At 39.2% G+C, this 18328-nt stretch overlaps 1 protein-coding gene across 5 annotated transcripts in view; it reads right to left on the bottom strand.

The window, feature by feature from the left end:
* Positions 1–3287: 3287 nt before the first annotated feature.
* The window catches only part of LOC101159629 (zinc finger MYM-type protein 4), a 48773-nt gene continuing 33732 nt past the window's right edge, over positions 3288–18328 (bottom strand). For 4 of the 5 annotated variants that reach the window (XM_023952026.1, XM_023952028.1, XM_023952025.1 and 1 more), the window contains 18 exons: positions 16682–17044; positions 16437–16587; positions 14934–15109; positions 14670–14847; positions 14437–14550; positions 13527–13570; positions 12839–12977; positions 9343–9455; positions 9117–9234; positions 8835–9035; positions 8672–8748; positions 7513–7642; positions 7292–7443; positions 7100–7214; positions 6709–6957; positions 5532–5640; positions 5356–5424; positions 3288–4054 (listed from right to left, as the gene is read on the bottom strand). In XM_023952026.1, the coding sequence (XP_023807794.1) occupies positions 3916–4054; positions 5356–5424; positions 5532–5640; positions 6709–6957; positions 7100–7214; positions 7292–7443; positions 7513–7642; positions 8672–8748; positions 8835–9035; positions 9117–9234; positions 9343–9455; positions 12839–12977; positions 13527–13570; positions 14437–14550; positions 14670–14847; positions 14934–15109; positions 16437–16587; positions 16682–17044 (2637 nt within the window). In that variant the 3' untranslated portion in view covers positions 3288–3915. The remainder of the gene's footprint in view (positions 4055–5355; positions 5425–5531; positions 5641–6708; positions 6958–7099; positions 7215–7291; positions 7444–7512; positions 7643–8671; positions 8749–8834; positions 9036–9116; positions 9235–9342; positions 9456–12838; positions 12978–13526; positions 13571–14436; positions 14551–14669; positions 14848–14933; positions 15110–16436; positions 16588–16681; positions 17045–18328) is intronic. The other variant, XM_023952027.1, reaches the window with a different exon arrangement.

The following is an 18328-nucleotide window of genomic DNA, read 5'->3' on the forward strand; positions in this document are numbered from 1 at the left end:
GGCCGTAACCAACGCCGTACAAATAATTCAGCAACTCCTCAATCTCTCCCGCAGAGACGAGAGCGCTTCTTCCAACTTTATATTTCCTCACTGCCGCTCCAGCCCTCCCATTTCCCTTATTCAGCCCATAGCTGAACCCCATTGGTCCAAACTCCCCAACGACAGGCTGAGCGACAGAACTGAGGGCCAATCAGCATCTCTGCTTGATGCGTTCAATGAACTCCTGGAACTTAGAACGCGACCCAACAGCCACCCAGTTCAACTAAGTCCGCTACAATAACATGGCTCATTTATTATGGCTGTCTCGGCCAAAAAGGTTCCCGACCCCTGGTTTAACCGATCACCGCTATCTCTGCAGAGAAAGTGGGCGTGTCTGTTAGCCTGTGGGCGGTGCTGGCAGCATAGACTCTTCCGGGAAGGGGCTGTTCCTCACTTTGTTAAGTCACAATGTGAGGACCCACTTGTTTTTGTGGACTGGGAGGGGCTGGTACTCACGGAGCAGGGTTTTAGAGGAACACTCAGTAATGTGTGAATAGACCAAAATACTGCTTAGGTGTTGTTTTTGTGAAAAATGAACATTATAATACACTTAAAGGCTCCAAAACGTTGATTTTGCCTGACATAGGCCCTAAAAACACCCCACAAAAAGCCTCATTTTGTCATGAAGGCAGCTTTTTTTCCTGCATTCTACTCCAGCATTTGTCCCTCTAAAATAAACCCTTCCACATTTTTACAATGAAAAAAACAAAAAAAACAAAGATGAAGACAACAGGAAACAGTGTTTTTAGATAAAAACAATTTTAAAGTTGGCAAAAATAAGTCATACACACACATAGGAGAACAAACAGAAAGCCGAGGAACAAAAATCAACCTTTTCAGTTCCCAAATTCATCTTTCAGAACAATAAAAATGACTCATTATGGATGTAAACAATACAAATGAACAAACATAAATGGTTTTGCATTGAAACCAAATGTAATGTAAAACATTAAAAACCTTAACATTATCTCACATGTAACCTACTTAAGTTCTGCAGTGATGTTGGCAACATTTTTTAAAGAAATAACTTTTTTTCAGTTTTAGCATCATTAACATAAAAATAATAACAGAACAGAATTGAGTGAATTCAAGTGGGTTTTATAATTACAGATGCTAGTTTCTCTAAGTTGTGCACATAATTAAACTTGGCCTTAAATAGATTCAAAAGAAGAAATTATACCGACTGCTGGTTTATAAAAAAGGTTTTACCTGATTTTTGTCAAACTATGTTTAGTCCAAACTAATTTTGAATGGCTCAAATAATTTTTTTTGTAAAACTGCATGCATAATAGAAATACAAAATTGTTGGTACTGCTCAGTTAAAGAAAGAAAGTCCACAATGCTCACTGAAATGACTTGAAACGTTCAAAAGTAACAATAAATTAAAATGTATTGAAAATGAAAGAATCAAAATCAGCCATTACTTTTGAGTTGTTGATTAACAGAAGTATTTAAAAAAACAAACTAATGAAATAGGGCTGGACAACAATGATGGTACCTCCATAAAAGACTAAGAACTAACTGCCCAGGGGGTCATGATGAACTCAGATATGTCCTTTAATTGACATCACAGCTGTTTTCAAACCCATAATCAGTCAGTCTGACTATTTAAAGGGAGACAAATAGTCACATTGCTGTTTGGTCAAAAGGTGTGAACCGCACTGAACATGGACAACAGAAAGCCAAGGAGAGAATTGTCCCAGGACGTTAGAAACTATATTATACACAAACATTGTAAAGGTAAAGGCTATAAAACCATCTCTAAGCAGCTTGAAGTTCCTGTGATGACAGTGGCACATATTATTCAGAAGTTTAAGACCCACGGGACAGTAGCCAACCTCCCTGGACGTGGCCGGAAGAGGAAAATTGATGACAAAGTGAGGAGACGGATAGTTGGAACTCTATCCAAAGAACCCAGAACAACCTCCAAAGACATTAAAGGTGAACTCCTAGATCAAGGTACATCAGTGTCAGATCACACCATTCATCATTGTTTGAGCCAGAGTGGACTTCATGGGAGACGATCAAGGAAGACACCACTGTTGAAAGGAAATCATCAAAAAGCCAGACTGGAATTTGCAAAAATGCATGTTGACAAGCCACAAAGCTTCTGGGAAAATGTCCTTTGGACAGATGAGACCAAACTGGAGCTTTTTGGTAATATCAGCACATCAGCTCTATGTTCATAGACTCAAAAAGGAAGCATAAAACGAAAAGAACACTGTCCCTACTGTGAAACATGGAGGAGGCTCAGTTCTGTTTTGGGGCTGCTTTGCTGCATCTGCACAGGGTGTCTTGAAGTTGTGAAGGTCAAATGAAATCTCCAGATTATCAAGGCATTCTGGATAGAAATGTGCTGCCTAGTGTCAGAAAGCTTGGTCTCAGTCTCAGGTCATGGGTCTTCCAACAGGACAACTATCCAAAACACACAGCCAAAAGCCCCCAAGAATGGCTCAGAGAAAAGCGTTGGACTATTCTGAAGTGGCCTTCTATGAGCCCAGATCTGAATCCCATTGAACATCTGTGGAAGGAGCTGAAACATGCCCTTTGGAGAAGACACCCGTCAAACCTGAGACAACTGGGGCAGTTTGCTCATGAGGAGTGGGCCAGAATACCTGTGGACAGGTGCAGAAGGCTCATTGACAAATACAGAAACCGTTTCATTGCAGTGATTGTCTCAAAAGGTTGTGCAACAAAATATTAAGTCATGGGTATCACCATTTTTGTCCAGCCCTGTTTCAATAGATTGTTTTTTAAATAATTCTGTTAATCAACAACTCAAAAGTAATGGGCTGATTTTGATTATTTAATTTTCAATACATTTTAATTTATTGTTACTTTTGAACGTTTCAAGTCATTTCAGTGAGCATTGTGGACTTTCTTTCTTTAACTGAGGGGAACCAACAGTTTTGTCCTCCACTGTAGTTCATATAAAACAAATAAGGCCACAAAATAACCCCAAAAGTAATAATGAAATAACAGCCTTTTCCCCTCTAACAAAGTGTGCAATGTCAGCTTTATATCCTCATTCAACACTGGCATCTTCTGAATACATACAAGCCATTGCTTTCCTGAGAAAGTAATCAAGTGGATGAAAAAAGTTTTAAAATACGTTCTCCCATTTGTGTAACCCTTAGATGCACCACAGACAGAACTGTCATAAGAGGGTCAAACTGACCTGTGTTGGAAACACAAGTGGAATCCTTTTGCTACACTGACAGCAATGAAACAGACTTGTGTGTGTGTGTGTGTGTGGTGACAATTCTACACACATGTAGAAGTTGTTGCTGCAACCATTTTCTGATTATTGCAGACAACCATGAAACTATCCTGGTAATGACAGGCAGCCAGAATATGACCTTATTTCAGATCATTAGATGGTTTATGGGAATTTTTGAAATCCTGTAGGAAACAAAAGGAGTTCCTTTAGATCAAACAATGCAAGCTAAATGTTTAGTAATGAAAATCATTTCCATTCACATTTTTGCTAAATATATAGAAGAATTGAAATAATATCAAAGGAATTCTAACAATGACAGTGTTTTGGGGAAAAAGTTTGGAAATACTTTTTGTTTTCTTTCAAAAGGTAAGAATATAAATTTATTGTGACACTTTTACCCTTTAATGCATCTAAGGGTTAGAAAATAGAAATGTGGTGAAGTGGATTCATAAATGACCTTTAACCTCCATCTTCATAGTCTGCAAACCATCGGTCTTAACTCAACGGGGTTTCTGTTCATATTAGCTGCTCTCTGAAATGCCAAAACACAAGTTCTCTCCAACATTTGCCTTTTTGGGGATTTTGACCTATTGTCTTGCTTTTCTAAAGATGTGCGTTTTCCTCCGCCACAGCGACGACTCAAGGTGCGCTGGGAGTCATTCAGCATCACCGTCTGTGGAGCACCGATGGCGGGCAGCTTCCAGCTCCTGCTGAACCTCCCTCACAGCTAAGATACGAGTGAGCATGGTCTGCAGAATAGCAGCATCCAGGGGTTGAGGACTGTACCAATGGCAGCTGTTTGAGGCAGAAAACCAGAAAGACATGAGTCACTTTCACTAAACCTAGAAGATTGCAGTTTTAAATGTCTTAAACTTTTCCAGATGTCTTGTGTCACGTTGCTCGGTCATGTGTCCAAAACCCATCAGCTTCTTTCTTAAAGAAACCTCCAGCTAGCAACATTGACAGAACACCAAACATATTTGGAAAGTTTCTTTTCACAGAAAATAGCCAGTGAGGAAACAGACGAAGAGCCTTTGAATTCAAAATGAAAGAAATCTGCATTTAAAACACAACAACCAAGAGTCTTCACCCCAGATATGGACTCATTGGATAATATTTATGCAGAATATTCATCAACGAGCTGTCCAGTGTTATGGGGGTTGCTGCTAATAAAGTTGTTCAAAATGTGGATTTATGTTTATGATGATTCTATCTAGAAAACACCTGTTTTATTTTCCTTTTGTGTTTTTCCGTAGCACCTTAAAGTTGGACGAGGCTGAAGTAGGAGCCAATTCTTTAGCTCACAGTTTGACAGTTAGAGGCAAACTATATCACATTGTAACAATTCATACACAAAATTTGCGTCACAAATAAAGTTTAAATCAGCTGCAGATATTTTACAGAGGATGAAGATAAACTTTAACCTCAAAAGTTAAGGGAAACTGGAAACTAAAAAAAAAAAATCGAGACGCTAATAACTTCAGTCTCTCCATAAGAATATAGTCGGACATTAAACCGGTCCATGGCCAGAAAAAGGTTGGGGAGCACTTCTCATGACCTGGGACCCTTTTTTTTTATTACAACACATGGACTCCTTGACATTTCCTCACAATCTGTGTGTAGGCTGACTGAGCGCTGGTGTAAGGAATGGTTAAGGCTGTTACCCTGGTTTTCTTACTTATTTTTTTAATTTTATTTTTTATTATTTCTAAGTGGCTTACTTATCCCCTTGTCTTATTTTTTATTTATTTAATATTTACGTAGATTTTTTGTTTGTGTCTGTCCTGGCCTTTTGGGGGTTGTTGAAGAGGGTGGGGCTGACATTGGAGGGTCTTGTTTTTTTTTTTACACATGGCTGTCCTGCTCTGACATCTCATTATACACTCTGTATGTCTGTTCAAATGTAAAATGTTCAATAAACAAAGTTATATAAAAAACAACAAAGGGTTGGGGAGCACCATTTTACGCGGTATTTAGAGTAGTTTACTCAGTTTGAACCCCTCAGTGCCCACTCCCTGTAACAAACACGGTGTCTGCACGCACACACTACATCTTAAACGTGTTTTAAAGGGGCTGCTGGGAAGTCCTGGTCTCACCTGTCTGTGTGCACATTCTTCTCAGGTTGAAGATAAAAAACATCCGTTCGATCCCTCACAGATTCTGGGCTGTTTGAGATCAGGACAGTAAATGTGAGTTCAGTTCTGCTAAAGACAGCTGTAGGTTCTGAATAGCAGTGTGTGTGTGTGTGTGTGTGTGTGTGTGTTGGTCTCACCATCTGGACAGGTAGAACTCATAAAGCCGCACTGGACAGTGCAGGGGGTAGGTTACATTTTCTAACATTTCCAGGTCTTCCTCCTTCAACCGCTGTTTTCTAAAGAGCACTTTAAAGAAAGGAAACAACAAATCTTCAGATTACTCTCTAACGTAAAATAATACAGTTTAGAAAACCGCCTTTGGGTTCAGTGATGTAGGGATATCTAAGCAGATATGAGGTCTAGTGAAGAACTTTGACTGTACCGCATGACAAAAGCCTCTAAAATGGGACTCAATGCTTCACACTTAGCATAAAGGTTGGACTGGGGCCCTAAAACTATATGACATCATCAGCTTTGCAATACAAATTAAAAAATGAATTTCCACACATACTAGAAGTTTGCACTAAAAGAGTGTGTTTAATATCATAAATTCCCGCAAATGGAATGAATTTTACTCTCCAATTCCAAGTCTAGAACATCTCTGGAGTTTCATTTTAAACTTTCATTTCAGAGTTTGAACCTAAACAGTTTTTAATACAAACTATTTTCTTCAAAATATAAAGAAAAATGAGAGCAGATGGTCTCCACAAACACGCACATCCCAGTGACAGATTACAGGATATTTGTTTTCACGATTAAAACAGTGAAATGATAAAATGCAAATTGTTCAGGCAAAACCTGTAGAGTGGAAATTTGACTGCTTTGTTCACAATCCATGGAGAATGATAATGGTGATGGTATTTTCTATGCGAGTATGAAGCTGCAACTCATACTGTTATACATTTTTCTCCTTTTGCTACATTTGGACGCACACTACACTCTTTCTGGGACACTTCCTGTTTAGCAGGAATGTCTTTTCTTTTCTTTTCTTGCACATTTCTTTTGCACATCTTTTTACCTGCACTGCTCTGTAAATAGCTTTTTAAATTATACCACCTTGTTGTTTGCATTTATGTTACATTGTTGTTTTTTTGTTCTTGTTTTTTTTGTTTTTTCCCTCTGATGTCAGTTGCTATGGTAACGAACACATTTCCCACGTGTGGGATCAATAAAGTAGTTCTGATTCTGATTAACTGAAGGTTGCAAAGATTTAATCTGCAGCCCTTCAGGAACGTTAGAAATGTAGGGTTGCAGACTACGATCAGGATCAGTTTCACATCCTTTGGTTTATTTGGTGTGAACCATGAGACTCACCTGTTTGATCAGGGCTAGTCGTGCTTCGCCTGTAGTGGAGGTAACATACTTTTCCAGCACGATTGCAGGGTTTAGAGCGCCGAGTGAAGTTTGAGAAGGACAAGTGCCGGTGTTGCTCCACGGTGGTCAGGTGGAACTTTTTGGTGCAGAAGAACAGAAGCGTGTTGAGCAGGACGATAGGTGAGTATGCACCTAGCTGCTTACACTCCCACAGAAAGGATTCCTCCACTCTGGATGGAACAACCCCACCTGGGAAAAAAAAACAGGCTTTGTTTAGCTCTTATAATGCTAAAATATTGAGGGTGAGAGTAAATCTGAGTTTATTTTATGCATCCAGAATATTGCAAATACATCCAGGTACATGTAATAAAATGTAGAAAAAACAATCTACCATTCGGCAGCAGCTTGGGTTTCCAGAGTTGAAGCATTGCACTGATTTCACTGGCAAACTGACCATACAGCTCGTCTGTAAAAATGTTCTCAATACGGCCCTTCAGGAAAATATACTAATCGAAGAGAGGAGAAGATTAGTCAAAATGATAGTGAAAACAAAGATGGACACCAGAAACTGTGTGCTGTGCACCTGTTGTATTCCTAAACAGAGGTAGAAGATACTGTCGGGACTATAGGTGTCTCCATTTGGCCGGCGTAGTTCTTTGATAAAGCGAGACAGAGCAAAGCTGAGCTCTGTGGAGTCGTACTGAAGGATGTCTTCTTTAAAATCCAGTGAACAGGCTGCAGCCAAATGGAAAGTCAGGTGTTATTGTGACACTCATGGCAGCAAAGACAGCATTGACAGCTTACATTCTTGTGGCTGCTGCCTGCACTGGTGGACCCAGTTCTTCCAGGCTTTGAGTCCGTACAGATGGTTGATGGTGGAAGTCGCTGGAGCAGCTAAAGCGCTGCTCTCCGCTGAAGCAGCCCGCTTGCGACCCTGGATGGACAGACAGTGAATATGAGGAGCTGAGATATTGCTGAAGCACTCAAAGATTGGTAGCTGGAATTAGATTATCTTTGCATCTTAGATGCTTTCTGCAGATCCTTAAGAAGTCCTAAAGGTCATACATTTAACTGAACTAAAATAAGGCCTTCAAAAGAATTTTTGGATAAATTGCTTGCAAATATGGATTTCTAATGGTGGTATTTCTAGATAGTGAAGTAAAATGCCTGGTTTGTTGAAAAACATTTAAATTTAGCACAATAGGAATCATGACAACGGAATCGTATGTGTAGAGCAAGAAACAGCTTTATTTACTTCATATATACGGTCTTAAATTATATTTAACTTTTTCTTAAAAAGGTCTTAAAATCCCCAAATTTAACTTCTGTAAATATGTTGACATTCTGTTTCAAGGACAGAGTTTCAACTGTGGTAAATGACTAAATCGGATGAATTATTCAGCAGCGTCCAAAAACGGTTGTGCTTTTACTTTGAAAAATAATGCAAATTCCAGTAGTAAATCCAGCTACGGGGAAAGGTAAAACAATCGAGGTATTTTAATTTGTAAAGCACCTTTAAAACTGAAGCAATTCAATTATTTATTTGTTGTGAAAAAGTATTTTTTTAACAGTTGATGTAATCCAGATGATGAAGATGTGAGTCGATTGTAACTACGATAACTTGATTTTGTCTTTAGTCCTTTCAAGTTATGCAGATCAATATATTTAACTGTTTCTTTATTAAAAAAAATAGTTTCATTATGAAAAACGTCATGAGAAACCCCCCTAGTCTGAGCAGCAGCTGAGTGAGTCAAAATGATCAGACCTGCAATTTATAGAATTAAAAAAAAAAAAACATTTTTTAAAATCAACTTGGTTTTTACCTAGAGATGTAGCACATTATACCAGATTTTTGATAGATTTTTGTTTTATTTTAAAAAGATGGTTTGTGTTTCCACTTTGACTCTGGAACATGAATGAGGAAAGAAATAAATTTAAAAATGTTGACTGTTCGTTGTTTTACCCGTTTGCGGCTGAAGGAACCCTCTCTGGGTCTCTTCACTCCTCGCTGAAGAACAGGCGGCTTATGTTCCAACAGTTCTACAAAAAAAAAAAAAAAAACAAGATTCTTACGTGAATCTTTTCATTTAAAACCAACAGAAAAAAATGAAAGGATGTTGTCTCACCAAGTGGAAAGTCACTTTCTAAGTCCATTAGTGGAGAGGGGGGGGCTTCAGTTTTGGCGTTGGGGGCGGAGGAGTCGCTCTTTCCCGTGCTCGTCTCTGATTGGTTGTCAGGCTGAGACTCAGCTGAGTCTGAGCTCTTGTCCATTTGACCTGCTTTATGAGTCTGCTCAACGCCTCCAAAACAAGAAGCATCACTCTGGACTACAGCAGAGATGAAAGGAAACAGTTTTATGTCATGTATAAGGTTTTCAAAATAAGAGAATGAGAAATGCTTTCTCTCACCTGCACAGGAAGCAAACTCCTTTTCCTGTTTCTCTTCATCAGCAGCGACGACCTCTGACTGGACTGCTGCATCCGTCATCTCCTTGGTCTGTGGGGGAACCGCGATGGGGACTGGAACCTGGAGAACAAGGAGGGGGGGGGGGGGGGGGGTGATGACAGCTGCTATCTTTCAAAGACTTCATGCGAGCTGTCAATAAAGGTCATGCTGTCACTTAAGCGGACACACAGGTATGGGGATAACCACTGGAACCGGCATGTCCTGGGAGTACACGTTCACAGGCACTGGAATGTAGACCGGCACCGGCACGGGAAACATTACCACCTTCACCTTCTCCACATCTGCGGAGGACAGGAAAACCGAGAGTGAATGGACTTCCGAAGGGAAACGGATCTATCCCAAAGAATTTCAATGGCACTGAGAAACATTCCCTTTACAGAGTGAGTTCTGAACACACATTAACGGAGGTGGCTCTTTGAGGCTTCTCTCCATTTGAACAGTTATCCTTTAATATTTTATATCCACACACACATATATATTATCCTTATTTTTTAATTTCTTTTTAGAAAAAGAGGAGTATTGGGAGTTTTGCCAACAAATGCTTCTTTTATCAACTTTAATCAAATGATCCCTTCGATATCCAAAAATCCTCTATTTGAAATAGTCAAACTTCTCTGCTGCTGTATAATATGCCTCTCTTATTATGTAACATAAACTCTATATATATAAAAAAGCAGATGCACACATTTAAAATAAAAAAAACATTTATTATGTTTTTAAAAAAACAGTCTTCTTTTGAACCATGTTCAACACAATGAAATGAAGCAGATGGAATTTGAAACAGACAAAATAAGTGTTAATAAACAATATAAATCAGGTTATTTTACCAACAATGGTGGCTCATCTTACTGAACTTTACAGTCTTCACTAGTTTGCTCTGGTCAGAGAAAGATGCACTGAAGAAGCTTGAAACTCCATGAATTGATCGGTGACAGGAAATGACTTTATCGCTTCAACATTCATGTCAAAACCATCACATCCAACAAATCAGCTCAAGTGAAGAGGAAAGAGGATGTTCCAATGCAACATTTCCATCACAATTAGAAAGAATGAATGAAATTTCATGACCTTTACATGATTGTAAACCTTTTGTCTGCCTCTTGCACGAACATTGAAGTTCAGAACTTAAATAGGCTTGTCTGTGGAAATGACTGTTTGTTGCCATTCTTCCCTCCAGGTGGACTTAAGAGATCATTTGAACTAAGTTACATGCACTATTGTGCCCCTCAGTTGAAAAATTAACATAAGTGTTTTAGGAAGTTCCTAAATGATCCACCTTAATACTGATCACAGAGGAATTTAGCTGCACAAGCTCAGAAGGTAAATACAACAAAAAAAAATACTGTTTTTACCAAAATGCATTTTATATTTAAACAAGAGGCCAGAGAACATGAACATTTTTGGCTGGCAGCTTCTCTGCTTCAGCACAAATGATGACAGAAATGGAAACACTTTAATCGTAAAATAATAAATCACAACAGAAAAGAAAAATGGCAGTAGGATACACAACACAAAGAGAGGACATCCAATGAGTGACTACAGACTGACTAGCATCACACCGTCTGACCCCTGTCTTCACCAGGTAATGCTTTAGATTAACACGCTAAAGCACCAAAGTCAACACTTTTGTTGCAGACCAAAAACTGTATCAGTTTAGTTTTTCTAACAGCTGTAAAAACAAAGAAAGGACGTAGTAGTGTGGGTGGGAACTCAGACAACCCTACAGGGTTTTTGCTTGGGCACACAGTACAGCAAAGCCCACTCCTCCTCCAGTCAGAAGATCACGATGCTGTGGAGAGAAAAACTGGGTGACACACTTAAATAACCCTCTGAAGATGTCAATATGAACAACAATAAGGCAACACTTTTTCTTATTTTAAGTCAGACATCCTTACTTTTTATTAATAAACACATTGATCACAAAAGATCTGGATATTGAGGGCAGAAACTTTACTCATGACTGATTTGGATTACAGTTACTCTGGAGACCTACCTGGAGTTTCCAGCTCAGGGGCCAATTTGTAGATTAGTTGGGTGTGATAGAGTTCAAAGCACGGCACAGGACAGAGGCTGGGCTCCCCTGAGCATGTCTTACAGTAGTATAGTGTCTGGCTTTCACTTTTCCCACAATCCTTCACTTCAGACCGCTCCCCACTCCTCACAGATGTTTCACCTCCTTCCTTCCCCTCTGGTTCGTACTCCTCCTCCGTCTTTGGCTTCTTTCTCTCAGCCTCCTCTTCCTCCCGGCTCTTCCTTTTGCGTTGTGAGCAAACCTTGCAGTCTGAGCCGGTCTCCTTTCTACCCAGGAAATGCCGCCCAGTTAGGCGTGCTGGCACACTGTTAGCCGGCTTGATTTCCTCCTTAGGATTGGCCGTTTGTGCAGGAGTTGTTGGGGGTTGCGAGGAACTAGCTAGCAAAGCTGGTGCAACTGCTGTTAATGAAAATGGTGAGCAACATACAGAAATAAACCCCCCAAAAAACAAGAGAAGGGTTTTGGATTCTGGGGAGCAGCACCTGGCATGACTTCAATATTTAATAGTGTTAGTAAAATGTTTCAAATTGCAGCAGAAAATTGTTAGAACTCAGCGAGTTCATCTGATATAAAAACAATGTATTTAAAGCTTTTTGTGACCATCTTTAAATCTTCCTCAGTCTTAGACTTTCACCTTAATGACCCAAACCTGATTGATCTGATCAACTGATCAATATTCAAATAATTATCTGACAAATGTCTTAAAGGGTGGTTGCTCTGGCCGGATGTTTTATGGTCTTGCATCCTGTGTTTCAGAGGCTAAAAAACCTCTCGTTCAAGCGGCATTTTTGGATAGTAAGTCAAGGTAAACGCATGTTTTAAAACTCTAACGTTGTTGTTTAGTTACGCAAGTTTCTATAACAGTTTTCAGGCTTTACGTACAAAACCACGGCCACTAAACGTGCTTTGCAAGTGAAATCAGGTCAAACTTTGACCAATCAGGGACTTTGATTTGGTAGTGACCTATAGCTGGCGTCACTTTTGATTCATTGAAGTGTCAGTCAGTTGTAAAATTGATCGTGGAGGAGGAATTAATAATTGCAGCTCGTGCCCGGCCAGAGCTTTATGACATCAAGTCTTTCATTTATCGGAATAGAGCAGTGAGAGAAAAAGTCTTCAACAAGCCTCTTTCAGTTGGAGGTGGCAGACATGTGCTAGCAAACAGTAGCTTGTCCCGTGTGAACACCATGGGCTTAACCCCCATTCAAGGACCCTAGTTTAGTGTGTTCTTGAACGCGCGTCACATGCCTGGTCTGTCCGTAGCTTAGCATTAAGACAAAAGCTTTCTTGATTTAGTGCATCATTAACCTCTCAACGCCAAAGCTAATATTTCAGCTAACCCTCTACACAAATAAGCAGTTAACTGCTGTGGTAATATAACCCAAAATGTGGTCCATGCATGTAGACGCCAGGTCCAAAGAGGTTCTAAATGACCTAACGTTGTCTAACAGGACATTTGGAGTTAGTATTTGATCTGTTCAAACTTATCCTTCAGTTAACTTTTCCATCCCTGATCAATATTAATTGAACTGCAAAATAATTCCCCTATTTTTTAAATTTTTTTTGGGTGTTAAAAAAAAGGGTCACAAGTTTTGATGTGATCCAAACAAAGAACATACATCTTGTATTTACCTCTAGATTCAGTGCAAGCTTCAGGCAGCTGGCACATGATTTCTTGGTCCACAGTGAAGGGTCGACACAAAACCGACTTGTTCTTCATCTGACGGCGGCGGTGTGCTGGTGGGCGCGTGGCGTCGGTCTGAGTGCTAGCCTGAGGACAAACGTGAAATACAGAACAGGATCTTTTAGCACCAAGAACTGATTTAACTCCTAATAACAAACATACGTCTGATTCTTACAGAGGACAGATTTGGTACTGATTTGTGTTCTGAACTATGGCTGGAACCGTGTTGACTCTCTGATCCCTGTGCTTCAAATCACATATCAGATATATATATATATCTATATATATAGATATAGATATCAGACCTCAGGAAAGGAGAAGACAGTAGACAGATGAGGTCTTCCTGGACCATTCTAAAAACCCACTTTCCCTTCGTCTTCAACTCTCCCATTAATCTGTTGGCATTTAATATCATTAAGGTTCAAACTAGCTTCTTCTTCTTTGCCTTAACCAAAAAACCTGATGTAAAGGTTTCCTTGGTTTCTTCCCAGGTGGGGTCATTTTCAGTGGCTATAACTCATATGATGTTTTAAGGCTAATCTATGTTGTGTCTAAGCGGTTTTTTTTTTTTTAATTTATGCTTGACCACAAATGATGAAAAATGTTGATCAAATAACCCAATCGCTGAGTACATACGTGATCCAGGTTCCTGCCATCTATGTTGGAGGTTGGAAGTGCTCCTAAGAAAAAACAAAACACAAGAAAGAAAGACACATAAGTGAAACACGCCATCATTAGAAATGCTAACTTACTTTACTGGAGACGTGCAGGAAAATGCAAAAAACACAAGAAAGCAGACCACCAGAAACATACTAAAATCATTTTCATCGCAGAATTTCTTTGTGACATTTTGTATGTTTTTATTAGTTCACACTGGATTGTATTCTGTGTGCTGATTAGCTGTGGACTGTTGTCAATCCAACTCCCTCATACCTTGTTTCCTGTAAAATACAGAAGCATTCAAGCTTCTGACGTTTACATCTTCAATCCAATCACAAGTAAGACTCTTAAGTGATGTCCTGTGTGTTTTCTCCCCAACAAATCCCATAATGTGGACAAGATCTTGATCTTTGGTTTCACTTTTTAATACTAGATTTATTTTATACCAAAATTTTGAACTTTCAGATTGCTTAAAAGCTCAAAGAAATTTAAAATGTTAAATGTGTGTCTGAGAAAAGTGTATAAAGTACATAGTGAGCAGTTTTACAGCCTTAAAACATCTATAATAATTACAAAAATTAAAGCTGAGTATTTTGTAGATTTTACTTATTGTGGGTCAATTTTAAAACATTACTCTCACAATAAACGAGGAACCACTGTACTGAAAATACCCTCGATTGAGGAACAGAACACACTTTTATACTAAAATAAAATATCAGTAGTGTTTGAAATACAAACATTTCTAAACACACAAACATTTATCATCTTTCTGCCCAAATAATGTGTGATTTAAAAAAAAAAAAAAGATTAGTTGCATAGATTTCTGAAAGCCAGAAAGGAATTTCTGCAAGCCGTCTTTGGAAACACCAGGTGTGTGTGAACCAACCTGTCATGGCCGTGTCTGCAAACATGCTGGGCTGAGCGGCAGAGCCATTGGCCAATGAGACCACGTCGGCTATGACGGGATTCATCTTTGAGGAGTGGTGAGGCTGAGTGGGAGCTGACAGAAAAACAACAGGTCAGGCTCCACAAACAACCATTTGGACGCACAATTACCTCTGAATTTGGAACAGCAGGAAAACGGGAGTTTGCTGAAAAACAAAGTGTCATGTGACTTACTGCATGGCGTCTGTGCGGCGGTTCCTGTGCCGTTACTGTTAGCATGTTGGCTCATCTCAAAATAAAGGAAGCAATAATGCAGCAGGCAGGACATGTTGCAGAAGTTGCGGACCGAACCCAAACACTGCAGCATCTCCGTCAAATAGCCCTGTTTCCTGCAGCTATCACATCGACTCATCTGCAGAAAGAAGCAGCAAAGGGGAGGAAAATGACAGCAGACCACTTTAACTGTCCCGTTTGTGTGTGGGGTGTCCATCCACTCACCCCATAATGCAGAACCGTGTACTGGGACATGCAGTGAGGTTTGCAGAACTGCTCGATTTTGCCTCCATAGTGACTGTGAAGCATCTTGGAGCTGAAACCAGAGCAGTAGGAGCAGGAATGCCAGGTGTGATCCTTGTTACGTAAGGTCAAGTTGTGCTTGAAGAGCACCTTACAGTCTTAGACAGAAAAAGAAAAAAGCAGTATTAGTCAGTAATTCAACAGTTTTATGTCACCAAGTGATAATTTATGTTAAAAAAAAGGAGGGGTGGGATAGTACAGGTTCGCTTCCTCCCACTCTTTTTAAGGACATTAAACCCTTTTAGACAATATTTAACCCTTTGGAACCTAAAACTTAGTTGTTGCCTATTTTTGAATTTACCTCTGTATTTTCAATTTGAAGGACTATTTGCTTGCTTATCTGGTATCACCTGACAGTTTCTCATTTTTCCATGTTGTATTCACACACTAGACATAAAATCATAAAAAAAAAAAAAAAGAAAAAAAAAAAATCAGAAAATTCTGTTCGTAAAAAGGTGCTTAAATTTGCTTCAGTGTTTAATTTGATATAGGAACCCCAAAAATGTTCAACAAACCATTTTTAAAACTTAGAATAGACGTTTAGATGTAACTTGATAAAAACTACAAGATCCAATGTTTTTAACAAACTCATTTACATGCTTTTGAATAAAAAATACAAGAAAAACCCCCAGGCAAAATTCTCAGATTTCTTTGTGCCACATAAATAAACATTTTCTGATCAGCTGAACACACAGAGGCACATTTCAGGTCTCACAGCTCCATGCTGTGACCTTTTTCTTATGTTGTCATACAGACACATATGTACTTCACTCTGACTGTGGGGCTTCAGCTTCCAGACGGCCCAAAAAGTTTCATTTTGTCTTCTTGGTGCTCTGCTGTCCATTTGACTTTTTTTTCCTGGAATTCTGTTCCTGCTGGATTTCAGGTGTTCTGCTCGGCTGGAATCTGCTCACATGGCTCCCCATCCCAAAAGAAAATAATAATCTGTTTCCGTGTTATATTGGATTTTTTCTGACAGCTAGCTCTGCTCAGCCCCCAAAAGCGGGTCCTCCACACCGCCCTACAGTCTTCTGATCGACTTTTATCTTCCATATTTTTTATAAAGATAAAAGTTTATTTCTGATGCAGTTTTATCACACCCACCCGCTGTGCACCAGTTCCAAAGGGTTCATGGTTTCTGTGTGTCATGTATTGTATGTATGAGAGCTAATATGATTATTTTACCTACATGTGGATGTATGCATATGTAAATATGTTTTCCAATCAATTCATGATTATCATGAATACAAAAATATAAAGTTTTGTTGCTTTTGCTTAAATACAAACAGTTGAAAAGATCTTAAAGCTAATATCTGAGCTGGCTTTATTTTGTTAAAATAAAGTGGTTTTCATTTGAAACCTGTTCCCTTCTCACTCAGTAATGTGTATTTTAAGCTAATAAGAAAGATTCTGTTGGTTTCTTACTTTCGCTGCAGAAGAAAAGCTCCTCCTGGTTGTAGGTGATGGTGTCAAAAAGCCCCTTCTCCTGCTTGCAGCCATCGCACAACGCAAGGATGTTTTTTTCTATTTTATACTTCTCAGAACAGGCAACACTACACAGCAGAGAAATGTGACCCTGCAGGGAAACAAACCCACTAATGTCATGTTTGGGGTGGAGTTTTCTGTGGTCAGATAAATGTCTAAATGAAATCAGTTCACATGTTTCTTACCTGGTGACTGAACAGCAGGGGTTTGGTGTTGAAATGCTTGTTGCACTGATTGCAGGTGAGCTTGATAGCGTCTTTGCGCCCCCCCTCTGCCAGTTTTGGGAGCTGAGCCGACGAAGAGATGGCCTGAGTTTGTCCTGGGAGAATGGTGGAGGACATGGCAGAGGGGGGAGGCACTAGTGGAGGCACTGAAGAGTGACTGGGATGATGACCGGGGAATGGGACTAAAGAGGAGTGATCTTGGGGAATGGGAGGGACAGAGCTGGCCACAGCAAAGGACCCCTGTTTGGAGAGATCTTTGGAGGGGGGGTCCTTTGAAGAGGAGGTTCCATTGCTCAGGTCTGGCTGGGACGGGGGACCGGACTTCTGCAAGACAATGTTTAATTACTTAAAAACTATATACAACAAGAAAGCAAGGTTCTTAGTTGTTTAGGCCCTGAAACTGGGCAGTTGATAGACGGATTTACATCAGACATGCTAGAGAATCACTGTACATTCTGCAAAACTATGGAGTAATATTTATGCCAACACGTTGCACACAAATCTTTCCAAGTTGTAAATGAAAAAATTAAATATTTGCTTTCAAATTTTTTTTTTTGCTTTCAAAAAATATTTCTGTTTGCAAAACAAATGTTTTCGCATGCGTTGTGTCTCATCTTGCTTTTTTCCTATCTTTGATTTTGCTCACATAAGTTTAAGTTTAGCGTGACATAGCTGCCATTGTTTGCAAACGCAAAGATTATTTTTTGAAGCAAAAAAAAAAATTGAAAGCAAATATTTAATAATTTCATCTGCAACCTGCAAAACTTGTGAACTTTCAAGAAAACAAATTGTTTTTTCTGTTTTTCACTTGTTAATTTTTGCAACGTGGCATTTTTTGATGATTGAGGACATATATAATAAAAATTGAGCTCAAAATTCAATTTCTGAATATTTTTTATACAACTTGTTGTGAATCAGGAGCAGACGTAAAAATGCAGTTGGAAAAAGGTTGTATTTGTTACATAGAAAATATGCAGGTCCCTGCTCTGACCTCTGAGTAACTGAGAGGAAAGGGGGGCGGGGTTGCTCAATCTCAACCCACTACTCAGATGTGAATTTCCAATGAATTACTGCCGCTCTGCAGAAACTATGTCTTAGAAAACAACACACGCTTTTGATTTTAGCTAAAAACGGCATAATCATAATTAAAAGATCCCTGGGAAAGCTTCTGCAAAAAATGATGGGAGTGGGATTTTAAGAAAAATTCAAAGGAGATCTTTTGTTTTGTCAAAATTCTCTGAGCCTTAAGGCCAGAGATGAGCAAACCGTTTGACTTGTGGGCCACAAAGGGTTCTAAAGTTTGACTAAAAGGGCCAGACCAGGTGGCACTTTTTCACCTCATAAAAGAGAGAAATAACATGGAACATGGACAAAAACGTGCTTGAATTTTGATTGGAAATTAAAGTATGTCTTTTTAAAATAGGACACTTTAGAATTTTTATTTCAAAACTGTGTTTTTTCTCTCTGTCATTATACTGCCAGTTGTACTACTGGGTTGATGTCCCTCAGGAAAAAACACTAACTTAAAAAAAAGATGTGTTCATATGGTGCTAGAATGATCAGAAAAACGACTGTCCAACTCAGAAAACACACATGAACGCCAAAAAA

Source organism: Oryzias latipes, chromosome 22, assembly GCF_002234675.1.
Source record: "Oryzias latipes chromosome 22, ASM223467v1".
NCBI lineage: Eukaryota > Metazoa > Chordata > Actinopteri > Beloniformes > Adrianichthyidae > Oryzias > Oryzias latipes.